This window comes from Porites lutea, chromosome 1 (genome assembly GCF_958299795.1).
Source record: "Porites lutea chromosome 1, jaPorLute2.1, whole genome shotgun sequence".
Classification (NCBI taxonomy): Eukaryota; Metazoa; Cnidaria; class Anthozoa; order Scleractinia; family Poritidae; genus Porites; species Porites lutea.
This window is the reverse complement of record NC_133201.1, coordinates 42,581,542-42,602,512: the sequence shown is the minus strand read 5'-3', so window position 1 is coordinate 42,602,512 and position 20,971 is coordinate 42,581,542. Positions and strand designations below refer to the sequence as shown.

At 41.3% G+C, this 20,971-nt stretch overlaps 2 protein-coding genes across 2 annotated transcripts; both read left to right on the top strand.

The window, feature by feature from the left end:
- Positions 1-1,297: 1,297 nt before the first annotated feature.
- On the top strand, positions 1,298-8,611 carry LOC140930021 (uncharacterized). The gene has a single exon (XM_073379682.1). The coding sequence runs from the start codon at positions 1,298-1,300 to the stop codon at positions 8,609-8,611; it is 7,314 nt and encodes a 2,437-aa protein (XP_073235783.1).
- Positions 8,612-10,068: 1,457 nt separating this feature from the next.
- On the top strand, positions 10,069-12,009 carry LOC140930015 (uncharacterized). The gene is made up of 2 exons (XM_073379676.1): positions 10,069-10,276; positions 11,492-12,009. Exons 1-2 carry the CDS (start codon positions 10,069-10,071, stop codon positions 12,007-12,009), a joined length of 726 nt encoding a protein of 241 aa, XP_073235777.1.
- The last annotated feature ends 8,962 nt before the right edge of the window (positions 12,010-20,971 follow it).

The following is a 20,971-nucleotide window of genomic DNA, read 5'->3' as shown; positions in this document are numbered from 1 at the left end:
GGGGAGTTTACTCTAGTATAGGGTAGCAAAACTGAACTGATCTAGCTCTGGTATAGGTTAAGGGTTTCAGGGTCCCAGCGGCACATCCCCACCCAGAAATTCCTAAAGTACCCCCCCGGGGATAAACCTAAATTGATTCGATCAATTGATTGCAAAAAATGATTTTTTTCATGAACAAAGCAGTTCGATAAATCCACTAGGTCCAACCTTTCATGATTTTATGGGATAAATTTGAAATTGATTAAAAGACCTGCAATAAACGCTGTTAATTCCAATTAGTTCTTTTATTTTAATGAAAATTTTTATATAGTTAAAAAATGATAGTTTGTTTGATTAAATTTAAAGAAGCTCGTCACAGTTATAGACCCAACTACTGAGCTGATGTTAGATTTTTCCTTCTTCTAGAATATATGACAACTTCCATTGTCTTAGCAGCAGGTAGCTTTCTGAAATGCATGCACAGCTTCTGGTTACGTAAAGATGAAGTCAACCGTTGTTTCACGGTACGGATACAATAAAATATCTGAACCAGAGATTATGAATCCTGTTTGTTTGAATATAGCCTGCGAGCAAGCTCTCCTATTTGGGCGAGTGAAGGGAGTCTCGCGAAAACGCGCGAGCGAGCGGCGAAGCCGCAAGGGGCAGGGGAAAGGCCCCTCGCTCGCGCGTTCTCGCGAGGCTCACCTCGCTTGCCCAAATGGCAGAGCTTGCTCGCAGGCTAGTTTGAATAGTGACCAGAAAGCTTTAGATTCGAGGACGAGGCCGACTACGAGTAAGAGATTTGACTTTAAAGTTTTTTTGCCTACTATTCTCAAAAAATAGATACCCCGGAAAGCTTCATTGTACTTTTGATATACCAGAAAAGCTAGCACTGTTATCTTTATTAAAGGAGGTTAAGCCTTCTCCCTAATCGAAAAATGATTAAACTTGTAACATTTGATAACTCATTTTCCGCCACTACGACATTCTCGCTAGAACTCGTACTAGAATGGCGAATCACTTTTTCCCGCCAAAATGACGCTGGTTCACGCGCGAGCAATACTCAGTATTGAGAAAATCTCGTTCTCGTCTCAGAATCTAAAGGTCTCTAGTATCGATACACAATCAAGAGAAAAGGTTATGACAGCGGGTCTGATTCATTTTCTTGCAAAGTCTACGAAATGATCTTATTAAAGTATATCATGCCTACTGTTATACCAGCTGAAAGGTATTTGCGTTTTGTAGAAAATTATTTTAGCTATTCCTCCCTATTTTTTTTTCTCTAGGTTTTTATGCTAAGCCTCTCTAGAGTATGAGTATGGGGTTTGGTGTGGTGGCCTTGTTCTTTATAGCTGCATTCTTGTTGTCGAACGTAATCATTTGCACTAGAGGGACTCTTGGGGGAAGTCAAAAAGCAGAAGTCAATCCGGCTAGAGAGTTGGTCCAAAAGTTCCTCGACAGCGCGGTGGTTGGTGATTACGTAAGGAAAGGCTTTAGCGAATTAAAATTAAAAACCAGTTTGCCAAAGCCGGTGACAGAAACTGAGAAACCCAGAGGAGGAAAACTCGTCAAATTTGGATCAAGTGAAGAAATTTCTTTGAAGCAAGTGTTTAACTTTATGAACTTTTACCCCCTTCTATACGAGCAAGAACAATACCCGACAGAATTCGAAATACCAATTGGAAAACAAATGGAAAAATTTCAGCTCACCAAGAAACCGGACGGAACGTTTTCATTAGAAGCTGTACATGACGGAGGGACTGTTGAAGTAGATCCGTCTCATCTCCAGGAAACAGTTAGATTTCTTTCTAACCCCGAATTAAAGCAGCCCTTAAGGGAAACGATAAGAGAGGCCTTTTTAAAAGCATTAGATGAACGATTAAGCAGTCAGCCCGATTTTAAAACAGAATTGCAAAGTCGTGACCCAAGTGGGACGGTAACCCCACAGGAGATGGAAATGGCTTTTCGAGCAGGCAGAGACCTTTTGGTTGCAATTGCCTTAAAAGAGCTCACTTTCGAAGGACTAGATCCTCCCGAATGGCTGCAGGATACATACAAAGATATTGATTCGAGAATGCAGGAAGTTAGAGATAAGCAAAGCAAGGAGATTTCGGCAGAAAAAGAAAGGAAACTGAAATTTGAATTCACTCAGAGTATGCTTAAAACTAGTAAGGAGGCTATTGACGAATGGGAACAGTTGAAGACCCTAGATGCGGCAGAATCAACGAAAAAAGTTGTCGAAGAAAAAGAAATGGGAACCCATGCAAAACGATATTTAACGGTGACAATTCACAAATCTGATCAGGTATCCCTTAAAAAAATATTTAAACTACTACAATTTTATCCTGATATATACGAACGCCAGGGAAGAAAACATACACGGTTCGAAGTTCAAATTGGCGGAGAGACAAGGAAATTCCTTTTGAGTAAAGCACTGTTCGGAGTAAACCAAATATTGGTGTATACTTTAGATGATGATTGGCCTGGTACTACGAAAAGGAGCACGACGAGTGGTCCCTGGGCACCCGATTACGATACCATGGTAGACGAAGTTCTTGCTAAATTTCCTGAACATGAGAAGCTGGCCAAAGCTATGCTCAATGCTGTCGAAAGCAAACTCAACAGTCAACCTGATTTCTCAGTAGATTTGAAAATTTCGGGAAAACGCACAGAGTCTGCTGACACTGTTCGAGCTACTGTAGAATTTATGATTATTTCCATGGTTGCAGAAGCGGCACACCCAACCGAGGAGTTTAAAGAGGCCTTTTTAACAGAGCTAGCAAGAATGATAGAGAAACAAAGGGCATTCCCAAAAAGTAAAGATATTCCCAATATTGCAGAATTAAAAGGAAAATCTGGGCGAAGTCCAGCAATGGATGAGGTTGTCGAAGGCATGCTCAAAAACGTTGGACCTGCCAGAATAGAGACAGTGTTTAGCAAAGAAAACTTTCCAGTAAGAAAAAAAGGTGGAACACAGGAAGGGCGAAACTTGATACATGAACAAGGAAGTGAATATCTTTCTCGCAAACGTTCCGCTGAAGAACACGATTTACGACTCACTCTCGACAAAATGGAAGAAGATTGCACAAGGCGTCGAAGAAAACGCTATGTCTGTTCACTAAAGAATAGAAACTCTGCTAAAGTTGATGAGACGTCTATCAAAATTAAAGAAGACCGGGTTGAATTTTACTTGGTAGACCGTCGTGATTCAAAAGAACGAGAGCATGTTCAGTTACAAATTAGCCCTGAAGAGTTAGCTACTCCCAAGCTGATTAAGGATAACCTATCAAATTCTCGACGAGCTGGGATGAGTGAGACTTACGCCAAGATAAATAAAGGTTTAGCCGTTCACGGTCTCGTATTCTCCGTTCTTGCTGCTGGTAGATATTTTGAGGAAGGGGAAAACTTTAGGGGTGCCATGACCGTCGCCCAGTCTGCTCACACACTTGGAGGTCTAACCGGTCTTAACGAGATAGCTTCTAAAGTTAGTCAACGAGTTCTAAGTAGTGCAGCTAAAGGGTTAGCGAAAGGCTTAAATTTAGAAAAAGGATTGGAAAAGTTATCCACTAATGTGGAAAGGTTCGCAGAGAGAGGAGTTGGACAGTTGCTTGGGGCCGTTCCTGGGGTAGGACTTGCATTTGATATTTACTTTATTGAGCAAGACATCGAGGAGTTGGCCGACTTAGATTTTAATGATCCGGAAGACCTCAAACTTTTACCACTTCGTGTTATCGATTTAGCTCTTGACGTTAGCACCACAGTACTGAACCTGGTAGGAACATTTTGCCCGTTAGCAGAAGTCGTTACTGAGCCTCTTGTGATCGTTCTGTCAATAATAAGGATGGCTATTGATGATTTCTACATTGATATTATGGCGGAGATAGAGAAAATTAATTGGAAAAGCCCATGGGCGGGATTGGAGTTTCTTGGAGCTCTTGTAAAAGGTTACCTGGACGGAGCAGCGGATTTCTTAACAGGTGGCTTAAGAAGACAGATGGACTCTTACAGGAAACAGGAACAAAATGACGAAAAGCTCGTTCAAGATTTGAAAAACCCGGATAACTATTACAAGATTGTTGGGGAAAAGGAAGGAGGTGGAGATACAATTGATTTCACCCAGGGAAGACTTTCCAGCTTTGGTGGCTATATTAACTTCAGGCTTCATGACAACAATCGTGCTACTTTAGAAATCGGAGATGTCAGCGGCAGTCATAAAACAATACGCAAAACATTTACAGTTGGTTCTAATCTTAAAGATATCGTGCTTGGAATAGGAGAGTCGAGGACATTTGAATACAAGCACGAAACCGCGAAGCTGTTTTTTGTTATTCCAGTTAAGAAATACGATGTCATTTGTGGAGCCCGTCTCCACGAAAAATCTGTTTATGGAACTTACTATGGAAACTCTAAGGACAACACATTTTACGCCGTGCAGAATCCAAAGCCAACAACAAAACCCCCTGAGAAAAAGGATGAAGAGTGTAACTTTGGAAATCTGAACCTGAAGTTTGTTACTGGGAATTATCATTACAATTTGTATGGGCGGGGTGGTAGTGACACTTTTTATCTTGGCCCTGAAATGTCCACTGTCACAGGAGGATCTGGAAGTGATCTGTTCATCATCCAATCAAACGGCGGAAAAACAATTATCGATAATTTTGCTGAAGATAACAAGCGCGACATCATTGCCATCAACGTCAACTTTGTTAATATCAGATGTCATCAGAGTGGAACTGATCTTGACATTACTTATTCCAAGAGTCATCACATTCGTATCAAGAATTGGTTCATTCCTGGTGATCCGACGTATTACCGTCATGTCTCATTTCGCAGTCAGGACGGAGTCATTTTCGTCCCAAAACAAACCCTGAATAACGACCCAATTCATGTTGTTCAATGTGTGGCGGTCGCTTTGGATCTAGGTGCAGCAAAAACAGCTCAAACAGTCTCTCTTCGTGATGATAAATACAGTGAAGTCAAACAAGTATCAGGATCAGGAAGCTCTGATATTATTATCGGTAATGACGTCAGTAACGTCCTGGATGGTGGTCGGGGAGCTGATCACTTGTCTGGAGGCAAAGACGAAGATACCTACGTCATACGGGAAGATGAAGGTTGCGATGTTATTGATAATAGTGCAGAGGATTACTCAACAACTACTGACGTTGCAGTGTTTGACGTGCCCTTTGAAAAGATAGAAGTAAAAACAAAAGGTAACAACCTCTCTGTAACAGATAGGAACAATGCGCAAAAGTCATGCTTTACAATAACAAAGTGGACCGTAGGGGATCAGTACAGACATATTCTATTCACGTCTAAAGATCATGTTGTCTTCAAAGTGTCTACCAGGGAAGACGGAACTGTTTCCAAAATACCAATAATGCTGGATTACAAAACCTCCTCAACAAACGTTTGTGTCGATTTGTCGGAATCACTGAGTCCCAAGTGCATCAAACCAACTGGTTACACCAACGTGGGGACAATTTCCGATTCCCCACACAACGATCACATAGTGGGAAATGCACAGACCAACTTTTTAAGCTGCACTGGAGGAGAGGATTATCTTGAGGGTGGAGAAGGTACGGACAATTATGTTGTCAAGAAAACATGCCAAAAAGCAACTATCAACAATTTTGACAGTCGCCAAAAAGTTGATGTAGTGTATTTAGAGGAAAATTTCCTAAACTTACAGTTGCAAAGAGAAGGCGAAGATTTGAAAGTTGTCTCAAGTCGTGGAACACCAACTGTAGTACTTTCTGATTGGTTTCACTCTCCTGACCACCAACATCTTGGGATAAGAACTATTGATGGAATTACACTTAGAATAAACACTAAGACGGTTAAACTCGAGCCATGTGAGGTATCTAAGGATCCCTCTCAATGCCAATGCGGGCACGGAAGTTGTGAAAGAGGGGTGATAACATTCAGTCTTGACAAAGATCCTTGGCAAAACGTTGTCCGCTTTGAATTGAAATCTAGTCAATGTAGTTACAAAATTTATGGGAACAAACTTAACAATTACCTTGATCCCGGAGCAGGCAATGGTTATAATTACCAGCATTTGGTGGGAGGAAATGGATCCGATACCTACGTCTTAAATCACGGGTATGGGGAGTTTAATGAAATCAACAATTATGCAGATGACAACAAAATGGACACGCTTCAGCTTGGAATGGAATTTGATGATATCCATGTTTATTTCCATGGCCTCAATGACGCCATTCTTGCATCAAAAACACGACCTAGCTCACTCAGCGTTCGAATTATAGATCACTTTCGAGGTGAGAAGTATCAGCATCTTCAGATAATATCCGCAGACAAGGTGGTTTTTCATATCGCCAAACAATACCCGTACAAAAAGATCATCGCTGTCGACCGTAGCAAGACCGATTCGCCACAAAACATTGATCCTGAAAGGAATGGCTTAATTTCAACTGCTGAAGATATAAAGGGATCGCTTGCCTTTGCTAACAAGCTTACAGGCAGTAACACAACAAAAGAAATCGAGGGTGGTGTTCAGGCAGACATTCTTCGTGGAGGACACACAGGAACAGTTTTTGAAGGAAAACAGGGTAACGACAAAATTTATGGTGGAGCTGGTAATGATATCATTTTTGGCGGGGATGGTGAGGACGTCATCTACGGCGGCATTGGAGATGATAACATTTACGGTGGGGACGGTTCAGACTTTATCGATGGAGGCGATGGCAGTGATACACTCGCTTTCAGAGGCGATGGTTTCCGTCGCAAGGGAGTCACTGTTGATCTCAATATTGGATTTGGAAAAGGAGTTGATGCAGAAGGAGACAGCTATGATAGTATCGAAAACGTGTATGGCACTATTCACAATGACGTTCTGATTGGATCTGATTTCGACAACAAGCTCTGCGGGCTTGAAGGAGAAGATATACTTACTCCCTATGGCGGCGTTGATAAACTTATTGGCGGTGAAGGTAAAGATTCGTACTTACTATATAAAGCTTCTGGATTAAAAATAATTGACAACTACGCGGAAGATGAGGTCGAAGACACCCTATCTCTGGTTCATTTAAACTCCCTTGACGTTTGTATCTTCTTAGTTGGAAACGATTTACATCTTCAAGTTGATAAATCTGACTTGGCCTCAGTTCTTTATCACGGCGAACCTTTGGCGGTGATAATCAGAAACTGGTACGTGAATTCAAAATACAGACACCTGAAAGTGCTATTTAAAAACACTGTTTGGGAAGGTTTTGCTTTGTCCTCCATCGCCGAAAAATTAGAGATGCTTGGAAATAGTGCTAGCTTCATCGAAGACAAAACTCACCTACAGGTTGTGTCTGCAAGTGGTACAGACGTAAGCTTGTCATGGAAGCCAACTAATAACGTTTTGTCACATTCAGAAACAGAGCTCTTTCTTGTACATTTTAAAGAGCTGGAACCAAAAACCTTAGTGAAAACACAAGTAGGTCGCCTTACATCAGTGACTCTTTCATCACTTGATCCAACCTCCCACTACGTCTTTGCTCTGGCATTAAAAAAGTGCGACGCGACAATTGCAATATCCCAAACGCTTATAACCTACGGACGAGAAAGATCCTGTCCCTCGGCAGAAGTACCGCACTCTGTTGTTAAGTACGCTCCTCCTTCGACTTCCTTAACTCCTGCTCATGGCACAGTTGCCAGTGTAAAATGTAATCCCGGATATAACATATATATCCATAACTCCGAAAAGAGTACAACATGCTTAGATCAAGAATGGATTCCCTCTCTTCCGGTTTGTAAGAAAATAAAACAATGCCCTGTCCCTACAAAGCCGTCTAACGGAGAGGTTTCTACAAACGGTCATGTCGAAGGATCAAAAGCTTATTATGTTTGTCACAAAGGATTCAGGCTGGAAGGACCGAAGGAACGCACATGTATAAATGAAGTCTGGGATGGGAAAGGTCCTAATTGTGAGCCACTAAGTTGCCCGGAAACACCAACTGTTTCTTATGGATCGTATATTTCCTGTGATTATATAAAGCATACGGAGACGTATGGAACAATGAACAGTCCCCTTGAAGGCTATTGTGTTAAGCTTGAATGTACCAACTTATACCTGCCAAGTCATGTATTCCGTGGTAATACGTATCGTCCTAGATGGGAAAGTGACTGGGAAATACCTCAAGGAGGACTGGTGTGTAGCGATGGTAAGTGGATTGGCTATGTGGATGACACCTGCGAACCTACTGCTAGACTTACCAGTGTGGCGGTACAGTGGTTTAAAAAAATTGGCACACTTCAACTTTGGCAAAATGGTGCTTGGACGATCGCTTCGTCTACCCAGGCACGAAACATTCTTAACCTTTCCTGCAAAAGTGTTGGTATAAATGATCCCCAGCATGTAGCTTACAGCTCAATAAGCTCCCGAATACGAGTAACTTGTAGTAAGCTACGTTTGGTCCAGCCGAAGCCAACTATTTATGAAGGAAGAGTTGAAGTATTTACCGAAGATCGTATCTGGGAGGGAATATGTGTCGAGGAAACGGGAACAGCGGCAAGCCAGTTTGCAAGCAAGAAGATTTGTGAAGCACTTGGCTTTAACTACAGATCTGATGTTGTGCGCATCAGCACTGGCTGGACGGACCGTAGGCTCCTTTGTTCATCGTAAGTATAAATGGTATAGATATAGCGTTCAGATTGCTGAAAATGTTGTGCATGGCCATTAGAAATAGCTAGAGATCACGGATTTCGGCTCTCTCCTTTTTCCCTTTTTTTTTTTATAAAGAAACGTATGAGGGAAAATTATTTTTGAATATAGAAAAATATCTGGCAAACCTGTAACAGTTGCCAAGTTGGATTCTTTTAGAAGAAAGCATCCGCAAACCGACTGATGAATATTATATGTACACCCGACCAATACCGTCCTCTTCAGGGTCATTTTCCCTCTCCTTTCCCTCTCACAACCGTTCTATTTTATGTGAAAAATTGCTTAATTCAACGTGTTTGAACTTGCCTATTAGCGCTTGCGTCCAATTGTTCGATTTTGTCAACCTTGTTCCTGAAAGTTACCATCGTGTCTCACTAAAACAACAATTTTCGGGTGGATTGAAAACTTATACCGGGTAATAGCGTTCATTTTGGCAATAAGTATTGACCAAATTGGATTTCGCCATCACTACCGCAAAATGACGGATATCTGCTTCCTTGGACTGGTAACGAGGACTTAAAGATCCAAGGACGCGATGGCAGCGAAAACGTCGCTTAAAAAGTGAATTGTAAGGCGCGTAAAACTTGAAATAGTGTGAGGAGGCTTTTATTTCAAAAATCCAATTCTACCTCAGCCAATTCCTGTCTTGTCTACCTCCAACCCACCAACCTCCCAAGCATTATTCAGGTTGTGAGTTCCCACAGAGGGACGTATGGGCCGTTAAATGTCTGTCTCTGAGAAAAGAGAGGATTGTTGTAGCCGAATTTCACATTTTCTTCAACTTAAACAAACAAACAAACAAAAAGACAATAGTATGGCACATAACAACTACTCGCTACGCTAGTTACGGACCTACATCAATCAGATACCGGATTGATTATTGACATGTGTTAGTCGAACATTTTGCCTCCCTTTTGGGCCACTCACCACCAGGCGGACCATTTTAACGCTGGGGGCTCGACCGTACTTTTTCTTTTTGACGCGGAGAATATTTGGATGACTTTGTAGATTTTTTCGCATTTAATGGCCGCGCTAGCTTTTTTATGAACTTGTTGGACTTGTTTTGAAGCATCGGCGCACTTAGAACACCTTTGATTGAAATGGCGACCTAAATGTGACGATGCTCCAGTAAACGTGTTAAAGCACAGATGTACTCTCAAGATGTGTACCCCTATAATACGAAGCGACCCAGTTTTGATTCCAATCTAACCGAACTGAACATCTCTTTTGACATTATTGTATTAGTAAACTCCTAGAGCAGGTAACAAGTAATATTTTATCGGTAGTGCATTAAAATTTAAGATAAAACGAATTCGCATTAGCGAAGCGAAGCACAGATACGTTAACAGTTTATTTTATCATGTTGTAGCAAAACTGGCAGATGCAGATTGCTAATGCGCCGACAGCATTGTGGTACTATGGTACGATGCAGGCTGAAATGTAGTAACAGTTTTCCTGTACCTCATGGGCATGTCGACAAATGTACGGGAAATTATGAAGACGACACCTGTATGGTTTACTGTGACGACGGTTACAAACTCGAAGGAGACTCTAAAGTTTATTGTAAAGGCGGAGTCTGGACATATGATAATGGGCAACCCGCCTCAGCTTACTGTAAATATATAGGTATGTATCAGTTCATTTCCATGCACGAGCATAGTGGGGGTAGGGGGTCCAAACCTCCTGTCTTCTGTACCTTGCATTCCCGGCTCTCGCCCCTTGTTCTCTTGGCTTTCCCACTTTAGCTCTCTATCGAAAAGGAAATATTCCGCTTTCCTCAGCACCCTTTTAGAACTCCCACCTTCTGTGCCCCTTCCCGCACGGTACTCTCCCGGGTAGCACCCCCTTGTCCTCTGCCACAGAAGAGTAAAGAATTGAATTCCTAGTACCTACCTTTCATAACCTGAGATGTAACAATTTTACTACCTCCTTTTCTTGATATCTCTAATTAAAATCCAGTCAAAAAGTTATCTACGATCACAGCGAATCAAAATAACATGCTAAGATGAGAACTTGAGAAAATCCGATTCATGGTTAGATTAATAGAGTTACTAGTAATTTACATTTTAACTTTCATGACTAATACAATCAAACTGAAGCTCAAAGTATTACCGAATTTCTTTTATTTTGTTTAGTTTTTTTTTTAAATATTCGTTGATGGTCACGAGACCTGTGGTGGAACATATCGGAATAATGCATCCTATCATTGACGCGTCGGGCCACTCAGTATAACGATTAAATAGTCGCAATTTCTCTCAATAGTGCAAGGAAAACAGCGAGAGGGCGGGCTTTAATTCATTGGGGAAGAAGGGGTGGTAGCGAAAAACCCAGCTAAGTGTCATTTTCCCGGTGGCAAGGAATGAAATGGATACGGGGAAGTACACAGGATTACCGTAAAATTCCGAAAATAAGCCCCTCCATTTATAAGCCCCTCAAAATATGAGCCCCTCAAACCAGTAACGGAAAAAACCCTCCAAATATAAGCCCCCCCGGGAGCTTGTACTTGGAAAACTGCCCTCAAATACAAAGTAAAACAAAGCAAAAACGGCAAATTTACTCCCAACTATAAGGCTAGGCCAATCGATTATGAAACGCAAATTTCCCTCCATAGATAAGCCCCTCCGAATATAAGACCCTTCAAAAATAAGCCCCTCAAAAAGAGTCTTTGAAAAATATAAGCCCCGGGGCTTATTTTCGGAATTTTACGGTATCTCACTGAAAGTGTAAAGCGGGAGGTACCTTAAGAGTATTTGATACAGGAAGTTGTCTCTCCCTAAGTGAATATCTATTTAGACCCACTGAATAGTGAATATTGACCAGACGTGTTCCTCACTCTTTCAGACACTCTGGTGGAAGAAGAACTCCCGGATCTTGTAAAGACTTACAGAGAGAAAAGCCGCCACGACTTAGCGGAAATCTTAAGAGATTACTTAAAACGTACTTATCCCACTCAATACTGGTTGGTGTCAGTATATGACGATGTCAGTGGTGACGATAAACATTATGTTACTGGTGTTCGTATCGTTCGTAAGTTTCGATACGAAGGGGTTAACTACGTCGTTACACGGTATCCTAAACATGCTGCTCGCAAACCTAAATTGTCAATATCAGAGGTTGTAGGTAATGAAGATGGAGATAACGCTAAAGATGTTCTTAATAGTATTAAGGGTAAATTTGATAAACGCCACCTATCTTACGCCTCAATACACGTCGTGAAAAAAATTAAATCGAAAAGTGGCTGGTGGCTTAAGAAGAAACACCATAAAACAACGCTCAGTACTGCAACTTTTATTCCTAAAGAAAACTATTTCTGGAAAGACTTTTCGGGTGTCTTTGTCATTGTCGTTGCTCCTCGTTAAGTAAAATTCCGTTAAAGCCCATTCACATAAGCAAGACAGGTTTAATGAAATCAGGGCAAACAGAAGTAAAATCATGGCGTGTTATAAATCAATCAATCGATTAATCAACCAATAACACAATAAGACAATTAAGGTAATTCCCTTGAAAAGGATGTACTATCCAGATTTTTCTCAAGCTTAGCACAATTGAGATACACATATAGGACATTAAAAAACTGCAATAAAGAGATGGGATAATCGAGCTTGTTTTCGCCCTGCGTGCGGGTAATGTTTTTTCCCTATAGTTCAGCGCGAAATGTTCGAATCTTGAACAACCCTCAAAAATTTTTATCATATAGCAAGAACTATAAATCTTATTTCAACCTAGAGCGCGTTTGTTTGTCTCGGCTCGATGTTTAAGTAAAGTGACTTCCGATTACCCGGTCAAGTGAAAAATGTTAGAAAAATGGACAGTTTTTACCTCATAGTTCCCTGTGGCTTCAAATGCTGAGTTTCACATCATTCATATCCAAGTAATGCAACTTCTACTATCCAGATTTTTTTCTCCGTAAGAAATACTTTTGTTGTACCCATAACGAGTATAAAACACCAATAAAAAGGGAAAAAGGGGGGTCACTGTTCTCGTTTCATCGCAAAAAGACAACAAAGGGACAATTTTGGCTTCAAATGATTATTTTGCGCGAAGGGACTGGGGTGAGTTTCAGCACCTTTAGCCAGGAAGAGTTATCAAAATCGCTAATATATAGAGGATATTACACGGTGGCGCGAAGATATGAATTTTATTTTCGAGTGGCAAAACAATATTTTACGAACGAGCGCAGCGAGTGAGTAAAATATTGTTCTTGCCACGAGAAAATAAAATTCCTATCTTCAAGCCACCATGTAATGTTCTTTTTATTATATAGACAAGAAGACATCGATAAAGTAATAGATTTTTATTCGCCAAAAAGTAATTGTGACGGCTCAAATTTAGAGTACAGCAATATAAGACATTGCTTACTATAATCTTGATGAATAACACTGAGCTGAATAGGGATCTACAATGACAAAATAAAAGCAAAGCTTTGAAAAATCTGTAATTAAAATTCAAAGGACGCAAGACGCCTACAATTTTTGGAGGGAAATTACCGAAGTTACGTCATCGATAAACTCACGTGTGAGATTACGGTAGCCTGTGAACAGGCCTTTGGTCGAGCGAAGAACCGAGAGGCTGTTCACAGGCTAGATTACGGAAAATAAACCACTCGGGTCCCGGATGTAGTTTTTATGAATTTTACGAGTGGTATATTTTCCAGTAAAACACTCGTGTCTATATAATAAATAGATTTAGCCAGGGCTAAAAGCGAAGCTCCCGTTAATAAATTCATAATTTAAATCAAACAATAAACTCATTTGCCTTTGAGACAAAGGCTAAGTGGTTTTAGAGAAAAAGAATTTGACAGTCCAAGAGTGAAACAAATTTTACATCGAGTTATTAAATAGTCTTATTTGTACACCCAAAAATTGCAATCATGTTCGATCACAGTAGATTAGGCCTGGAAAACAAATAGACCTATTCGTGTATTGTATTTGCATTAGCTGTTGCATCATAATGTGGCATTCACCAGTCTCTCCAACATTGCTCCGTTAGAGAGACTATGGATAATTGGACAACCCCGAAATATAATTTTAAGAAACACACGCGCCACGATAGTCCTTTGTGGCAGCCAATTTACACGTTGCATTCCTCTGTCTAAAAGAAAGACCAAAATAAAAAATCAGGCCGGATTTTTTGTGTTCGACAAGTTCAGTTTACTAGTAAATCTTGGTGACGAATCTGGTGGCGTGTAAACCAGCCTTTTAAACATACTTTTTCTCATCACGTCTCAGGTAAACAGTACTCTTTGTGTGTGCCAAGCACAACATCTCTTCTAGTGACTATTATTGGAGCGTCCATTTATCACAACTACATTTTCAGTTGTTTTTTTGTTTGTTTGTTTGTTTTGTTTTCACTAGTAGTTGTTTTCTTCTCCTTAGATAAAGCGTTGTGACCGGTGCCAGAGTTGTCTGCGTGCAGACGTCTCCTATTTCCTTTTGTTGCACGCGGAAAAGGGACAACAAAAGGAAATAGGAGACGTCTGCACGCAGGCAAGTGCCAGAGAAATGTACCGGAAGTGAAGGCCTGCGACGTTTTGCACCCTGTGAAGGTTGTTCCCAAGGTGTGTTACTTGGTCGGAATTGATTTAATAGAAGCCCCTAAAACATCTCAAAACGGCAACAGATTTCTTCTGTCCCGTAGGTGCAAGAGGCCTCTCGACAGCCTTTCGTGTGTCAAGTAGCGCTGCGGTAGCCTGCGTAGCAAGCTTCTTTTTTAACTCGTGGGTACGCGCGAGCGTACCACGAGTTATTGCAGGGACAGAGATATGCAAATGAGTCACTCGCTCACTCGTAGTAGACGCACTTCGTAATTAATCGGGTCCGAACTCGAGAGCGCGAAGATCTATCGTTTCCAAAGAAGCACACGCTCGCCGAAGTTCGGTAGCATCAAATTCCTCGCTGAGAGCGTGCATCGTGCATCGTGCATCGTGCGCTACAGCACGGTTAGGATAGAGGTCTTACCAAATTTAAGACACGCAGAAATCTTTCAAATTAGTACGATTCAAAAGCCTTTGACCCGTCCAGGTGTTAAACTTGACGAGAAGATGAGCATTTGCTCTTCGACTCCTTCAACTTCGACGCTGGCTTGATCTCCTACCTTGTAGTAGTGTAGTAGGTTATGTGTATGAATGAATTTATGGCGGTCAGTATAAAACACGGACTGCGGACTACAGACTGCGGACCGGGTATAAAATACGGACTATAAAATACGGACTGGTGAAATGTATGGTAAATAAAGGCAGTTCTTCTTCTTCTTAAGGAGTCCCCAAGATCACGGGGGGAAATGGATGTGAGTTTGAGCATTACCTTTAAAATAACAGCGGAAATCGAGATAAGAAAACATAATTCGCGGGGGAGTTGTGTCGGCTTTGTATCGCATATGTTCCTTCATTGCCATGAAATGCGTTTACATTGTTTTTTACTGTCAGTAGCCTGGTCTCAATTAGCCTTAATTTCATCCGATTGCTTCGAGTCGTTTTTTCAATCGGTTAAGTATGGTTCGATCGTTTGCCCCGGTCGTTTGCCGGCGGAAGTTCCATGGAAAAGGAGTTAATATATAGATTTAGCCAGGGCTAAAAGCGAGGCTCCCATTAATAAATTTATAATTTAAATTAAACAATAAACTTGTATTCGAATCCCACAATTCAGTTAACTTTAGAGCACATTTATGTGACTTTTGAGGGAAAGGCTACCTGATTTTAGAGAAAAATAATTTGCAAGCAGCCCAAGAGTGAACCAAATCTTACATCGAGTTGATAGCCTCATATGTACACCCAAAAACTGGTAATGATCTTCGATCACATTTAAGAGCCATAATGGCTCTTGATCACCGTAGATTAATTAGTGGAAAAAAAAATCAGGCCAACTTTTTTGCGTTCGACAAGTTTACTTTGCAAAATCTTGTCAACAAATCTGGGTGCGTGTAAACCAACCTTTCATACCATTCATACATCACATCTGAGGTGAAACAGTAGTATGAGGCACTGTTTTTATCATACCGGCAAACCTCGGACAGAAAGTAGTATTTCACAATACAAATTAGACTCATTCAATATTCATAAACTGTTAAAAAAATTTCCAAAATCACCTATACAGCCATCCGGTTCTCACTTTTGTAGTGCGAGCTGTGGCGAGTGTTTGAATGAACATTAACAGAGTTACGCTCCAACATTATAAAGAATTTATTATGTTTATTTTTTATTTAATGGTTTAACGCGCGGCATTTTGAGTACTCCTGCAAGCGATGTTCACTGAACGACTGAAAACAATCGGCACAGCGATTAAAATTACAACAGAGACTACTAACAATCAATAAAAGAAATATAATTCGGTGAAACATATACAGAGACAACAATTTTCATTCAGGAAGACAAGTATTGAAGTGTCCCTAAAAATCCTGAGTCTTCAAGCTTCAAGCTTAAGTTTATGTTTTAAGCCGGCTTCCCGGTGTTTGCTTTTTTCAAAGACGAACTCGAGGCAAGAAAATCGCTCAAAGCTTTCTTTTCTGGCCAGAATTATAACTAAATATTCTTTGGAACGTTTTCTTTCTATTTGCGGTGAGAAACTGTCTAAAGGCTTTTTAAAGTTCTGTAAGTTTATATCAAACCTGATACTCGATTAGATCATTGTCTCAAATCTTACAAACGTGCATAAACTAAATGCCCGCATAAACTCCGCTCGACTTCATTAAATTAGATACAAAAAACAAACATCAAATACAATAATTTCTCTGGCTTACCATTCGAGATGCAGCACCTGAAAGGTATCAAGAACAGCCAGTATCGCTTCAGACTTTGCAATCCTCTTACGCATCAAGCAAGGTGAAAACTGGGAAAACGATGCTATCCGAAATCGGATTTCCGACTTTGACAAGCGACGTATTCCTCAACCAAAAACCCAATAAACAAACTAGCCATGAATAACAGAAGACTCCTGATAGCAGCTGAATTTCATTTTGCACATCCAGTGGAAAAAGACAGTTAAAAACATCACAAGTTGACACAAAACTCTGTCAGCTTCAGCTGTCAAAGTAAACAAGATTCAAGATGCTGCATAAATTTTCCGCATGAACTCACCTGTCAAATTTTGACCAATCAGAGCATAAAAATTGGACGTAGAGCGTGACCAACGCGTGACCATGGTGAGAAAAGTCAAAGGCAACTGTCTTCCCTGCCTGTAACAGCTGGCTGAATTTTCGCGTCCGAGGTCAGTTTGCAATCAAAATTTTAATTGTGTAGCACATAAACACAACATATTTCATATGAATTTAGAAAAAAATTGAACTTGAGCCTGCGATCACTTGAAAACTAGTAACTTGTCAGCGGATAACTTCAAAAAAATACTTGAACTCGATGGGTCGACACCTGAGCCCGCGATACGGTCAAGTGATACTGGTCAGCGGGTACTCTGTTTTGACAGCTGTCAATTGATCAAAACATTGATGTCCAATATGTGTGCATTATCAGTTTAACTAGTAAAAGTATGAGATTGAACATTGTTCGCGATCTAGTAAAACAATTAACTGGTCAGCGGACAGCTTCCAAATAAATCACGTCACCTCGATGAGTTGAAACATGAGCCCGCGATATGGTCATGGGATACTGGTCAGTGGGTATCCTGTTTTGACAGCTGTCAATTGACCATATTGTGAATGTCCTATACTAAAATCCTATATTAAAGATGTGGACTTGCCAAGACATGCCTGAGACACCCCTCCCTTCCTTTTGATAGTCTCCCCTACCCCACCCGTACAATCTGTAGACGCGTACGTACGTACGCTCGGTCAATCACGTGACAACCAAACGAAAAGAGGTTGACCATATTCCATGAGTATGGGGCTCTGTCCCACGCGCGCTTCGCGCGCGGGAGCCCCGCTATTAAAACTTGAAACTTTTCGCCAAGTCACGTGACCATCCTCAATGGCGTAGTGGCTATGTGAGGTCGGGTCAACCCCGAAGGTACTGGGTTCAAATTCTGCTAAAGACTTTCTTTTTCCCTTCTTCCTTTTTTTTCTTTCTTTTTTGTTTTGTCTTGTTTTCTTATTTGTTTTGCTGTTTTTTTGTTTTTGTTTTTAAATATATACTTAAATAACTGTTACTAAAGTGCAATAAACAGCAAGAAAAGTATTGTGTTTCCAGAACAAGGATAGTATATTTATAATCTGAAATTCTGTCATTTCTTAAAATGCACTGTGGGAAAACCAGAGGTGATAACTAATTGATTATTTTCTAAACAACGTACCCACGAGTTGACGATAGTCTTTCTTTGATTATGCTTCCGCTCTAACTTTCGCGCAATAACTTGATTGGAAACGCTTGCTACGCAGGCTAGCGCTGCGGGGTTAAGTTGTACAGGCCTCAAATGTCATGCATACTATGAATTCAACACCACAAAACGCAGTTTTATTCTTGTATTTGTCTTTCGATTGCTTTGTTTAGTATTCTTGTGTTTGGCTGTTTGGAATCAGACGATCGCAGCTCCCTGTGATTGCGGCATTGCTCGCTTGTAAACAGTTCTATTAAATAAAATTGAAGCTTTGCAAACAATGAAGTGTTGTACAGCGAAGCGATGTTATTCGGTTGTAAATTTCAGTTTCGTCATGTTTTGAGTCAACTTTTACTGCCTATGGTTTTTTTTTCTGCGCAGTAAACCCGGCGAAAAGCGTCAGACGATATAATTCTAACATGCATCTACACTATTCAGCCGTAAATTTGTGATTGACAATCCCTACTTTTCCCCAGTCTGAAATAATTTAGGCAAAGTCGAAGCGATTAGCGTTTTGGGCATCCCCCACCAGGGATGCCCAAAACGCTAGGGACATGGGAATGGGGATGCCCATATCACTGTGGCACCTCCAAAGCCAGGGAAAAGTGCCCTGGGGACGAGGTTTTACTCGTAAAGGACCGAGCTTTGAAACAATCGTGCCTAGTGTTAAGCGACAAAATAGCTTTGTCCAGATTTATTCAAATTCAGATCAAATCCCATAGTTGAAAGGCAACGAGAAACGTACGCTTGGGGAGGACCATTGAGTTACGACACTAAAAACGGCTGTGTAATCGACTACATGTAAAGTAGTCGATTCCGGAATCCGGAAAATTCTTGCTTGTGAAATGTGCAATCTTGGGCATTACTGTTTTTCTACTCCCCTCGTCTCGCGCTTCGCGCAAAATGCCGCGTTCGCCTTGCTTGGCTCCTTAAGAGCCTCTTATACAGGCTATTATTTAGAATTCGGAAGGTCGGCTCGAGGAATCCGGAATCTAGCAAAGGATAACAATCCGGAATCCACAACGTGGAATCTACAATCCAACTGACTGATACGATAAGAAAAATGGAGGCGACCCTCCAGGGGTTATATTATTTCAATTTTATGGCAGTTAGTCTGCTACACAGCCGTTTTTTAGTGGCGTCACGCAACGCGCTCTAAAAACGGCCGTGTAGAAGACTATAAGGCAGTTGGCTAAGCACTGTAAAAATCTTCGCGTCTGACAAAGTGATGGGGGCTCCTAGCTACCCCACTAAATTCCGCCTCACTATCGGTCGCTGAAGACACAGCTTCTCTGTCCCGAAAGTGATAATGGGAGCTTAAGCAACGACGACAGCCACATCAGCAAGAACGGCAAAAAAGTAAAACAACACCCTCTGCACGTACTTCACACTTTTTTGTACATTTCTTTGCCGCCACTGCACGACTACAACGTGAAAATGCCTAACTTCACGTTTTATGGAGGACGTGAACACAAGGCAACGACTTTCTTTTTCTCTTCCTGGACTTCGATACAGTCTTGTAGAATTCAGCTCCAGAAAAACTTGCCAACATTTGATAAAAATTGAACGAGGTGGAGTAAGCGCGAGAAAGTTTGAAGCAGCGCTAATGCACTTTTCAAGTGACTCTTTCGTAGCCGACGCTGTCGATCGTTGTTGTTAAAGGCTCCCTAATAAATTATGCACCAGTTAATGTAAACCCCCGTACCCCCGGACGGCATATATCGAGGCATTTGCGGGGAATTTTCCGTTATTTGACCAGCGAAATAGGGGACTTTGACGACTTTTGCACACCAAGAACAACGGGGGAGTGGACAAGGGTATTTTCCACCGAGGTGGACTGGATGGAACAGGACAGTTCACGTGTTCTTTAAACTGCATTTACTAACATTTAACCCTCTTCTACAAACATTTAGAATTTTATATTTCTCTGAAATCTTAAGAAACTATTTTAAAGTACTTTATACCACTTGAAAAGCATTGTATGTGCGGTGACGTTAACATTAACCTGAGCTAACCTGGCTTCCAACTGTTTTCAACGGGAGCGGGCCATATGAGCGGGGTCACTAGAGGAAAAAGCTGACCTTGGGATGAGGGCATTTTACAACTTAAGCAGTAAGCTCTTGTCAAATGTTTCACTATGTCCCGCCCGGGGGGATGCGGGGGTTTACAGTGACTGGTAGCGTGAGTATCAGGCGTTTCTGGGGGGTAAGGGGAAAGAGAGAAGCGAAAAAGGGAGATATAAAATCTCCTCCCCCGTAGCCCCTTAGGAAGGCTTGATACTCAGGCTAATTGACTGGTGAATTAGGGACGACCGGGACGTTGAAAGCCGCACACAAAATTTTGGGCTTCTACTGAAAGATACATTCCGGTTTTCTGACGAAATTCTGAAGAAATGAAATCAGCTCGTTTAGCTAAATCTTCCGCCCCTATATATGGAGTCAATAATCGCGCCCAAAGAGCTTGCTCGCAAATTAGGGGAGGGGAAGTTGCAGACGCTATCCTTAGGTTTTTGCTGTACAGTATATCAAAAATTATATATGTTTGGCCTTAACTTTAGCGACCTCAATAAAGACATGGTGATTATAAAATAATGGAAAGGTAAATAAAAACGCCTCAGACATTCAAACGGCTCGGGCATCACATCATCCCAGGAGCCCATCTCCTGATCATCCTTTATGTATACAGCTAATTCTAGAAAGGTTGTCGAAAAAAGTGCACGCGACAATCCTGTAAGGTATTGTGGGTGATTTTGAGTTGATTGCTTTTGAAGGAAATTTAAAAGAATGGCACGAAAGGCCATGGATGTATGTTTGCGATTGCTAAAGGAAAGCAACAAAAGTAAGTTCGACAGAAATATTACGCACCAGTCAATGTAACCCTCCCTAGCCCCCCACGCACCCCAACCCTCCTTTCCTTCACCACCACCACGGCCGAGTCATTTGCGGGGGATTTTCCGTTATTTGACGAGAGAAAGGGCCGCAGGTATCGGGGACTTTCACATCTTCTGCACACCATCCAAGAACAGTGGAGGAGTGGACCGGGGTACTTTCCACCAAGGTGG

What these genes read in the sequence shown, in the direction of transcription:
- LOC140930021 (XM_073379682.1), top strand. Translation starts at nt 1,298, where the DNA reads ATGGGGTTTGGTGTGGTGGCCTTGTTCTTTATAGCTGCATTCTTGTTG.
- LOC140930015 (XM_073379676.1), top strand. Translation starts at nt 10,069, where the DNA reads ATGGTACGATGCAGGCTGAAATGTAGTAACAGTTTTCCTGTACCTCAT. An exon ending in AGCTTACTGTAAATATATAG is followed by an intron (nt 10,277 to 11,491) that starts GTATGTATCAGT and finishes TCACTCTTTCAG; the next exon opens with ACACTCTGGTGGAAGAAGAA.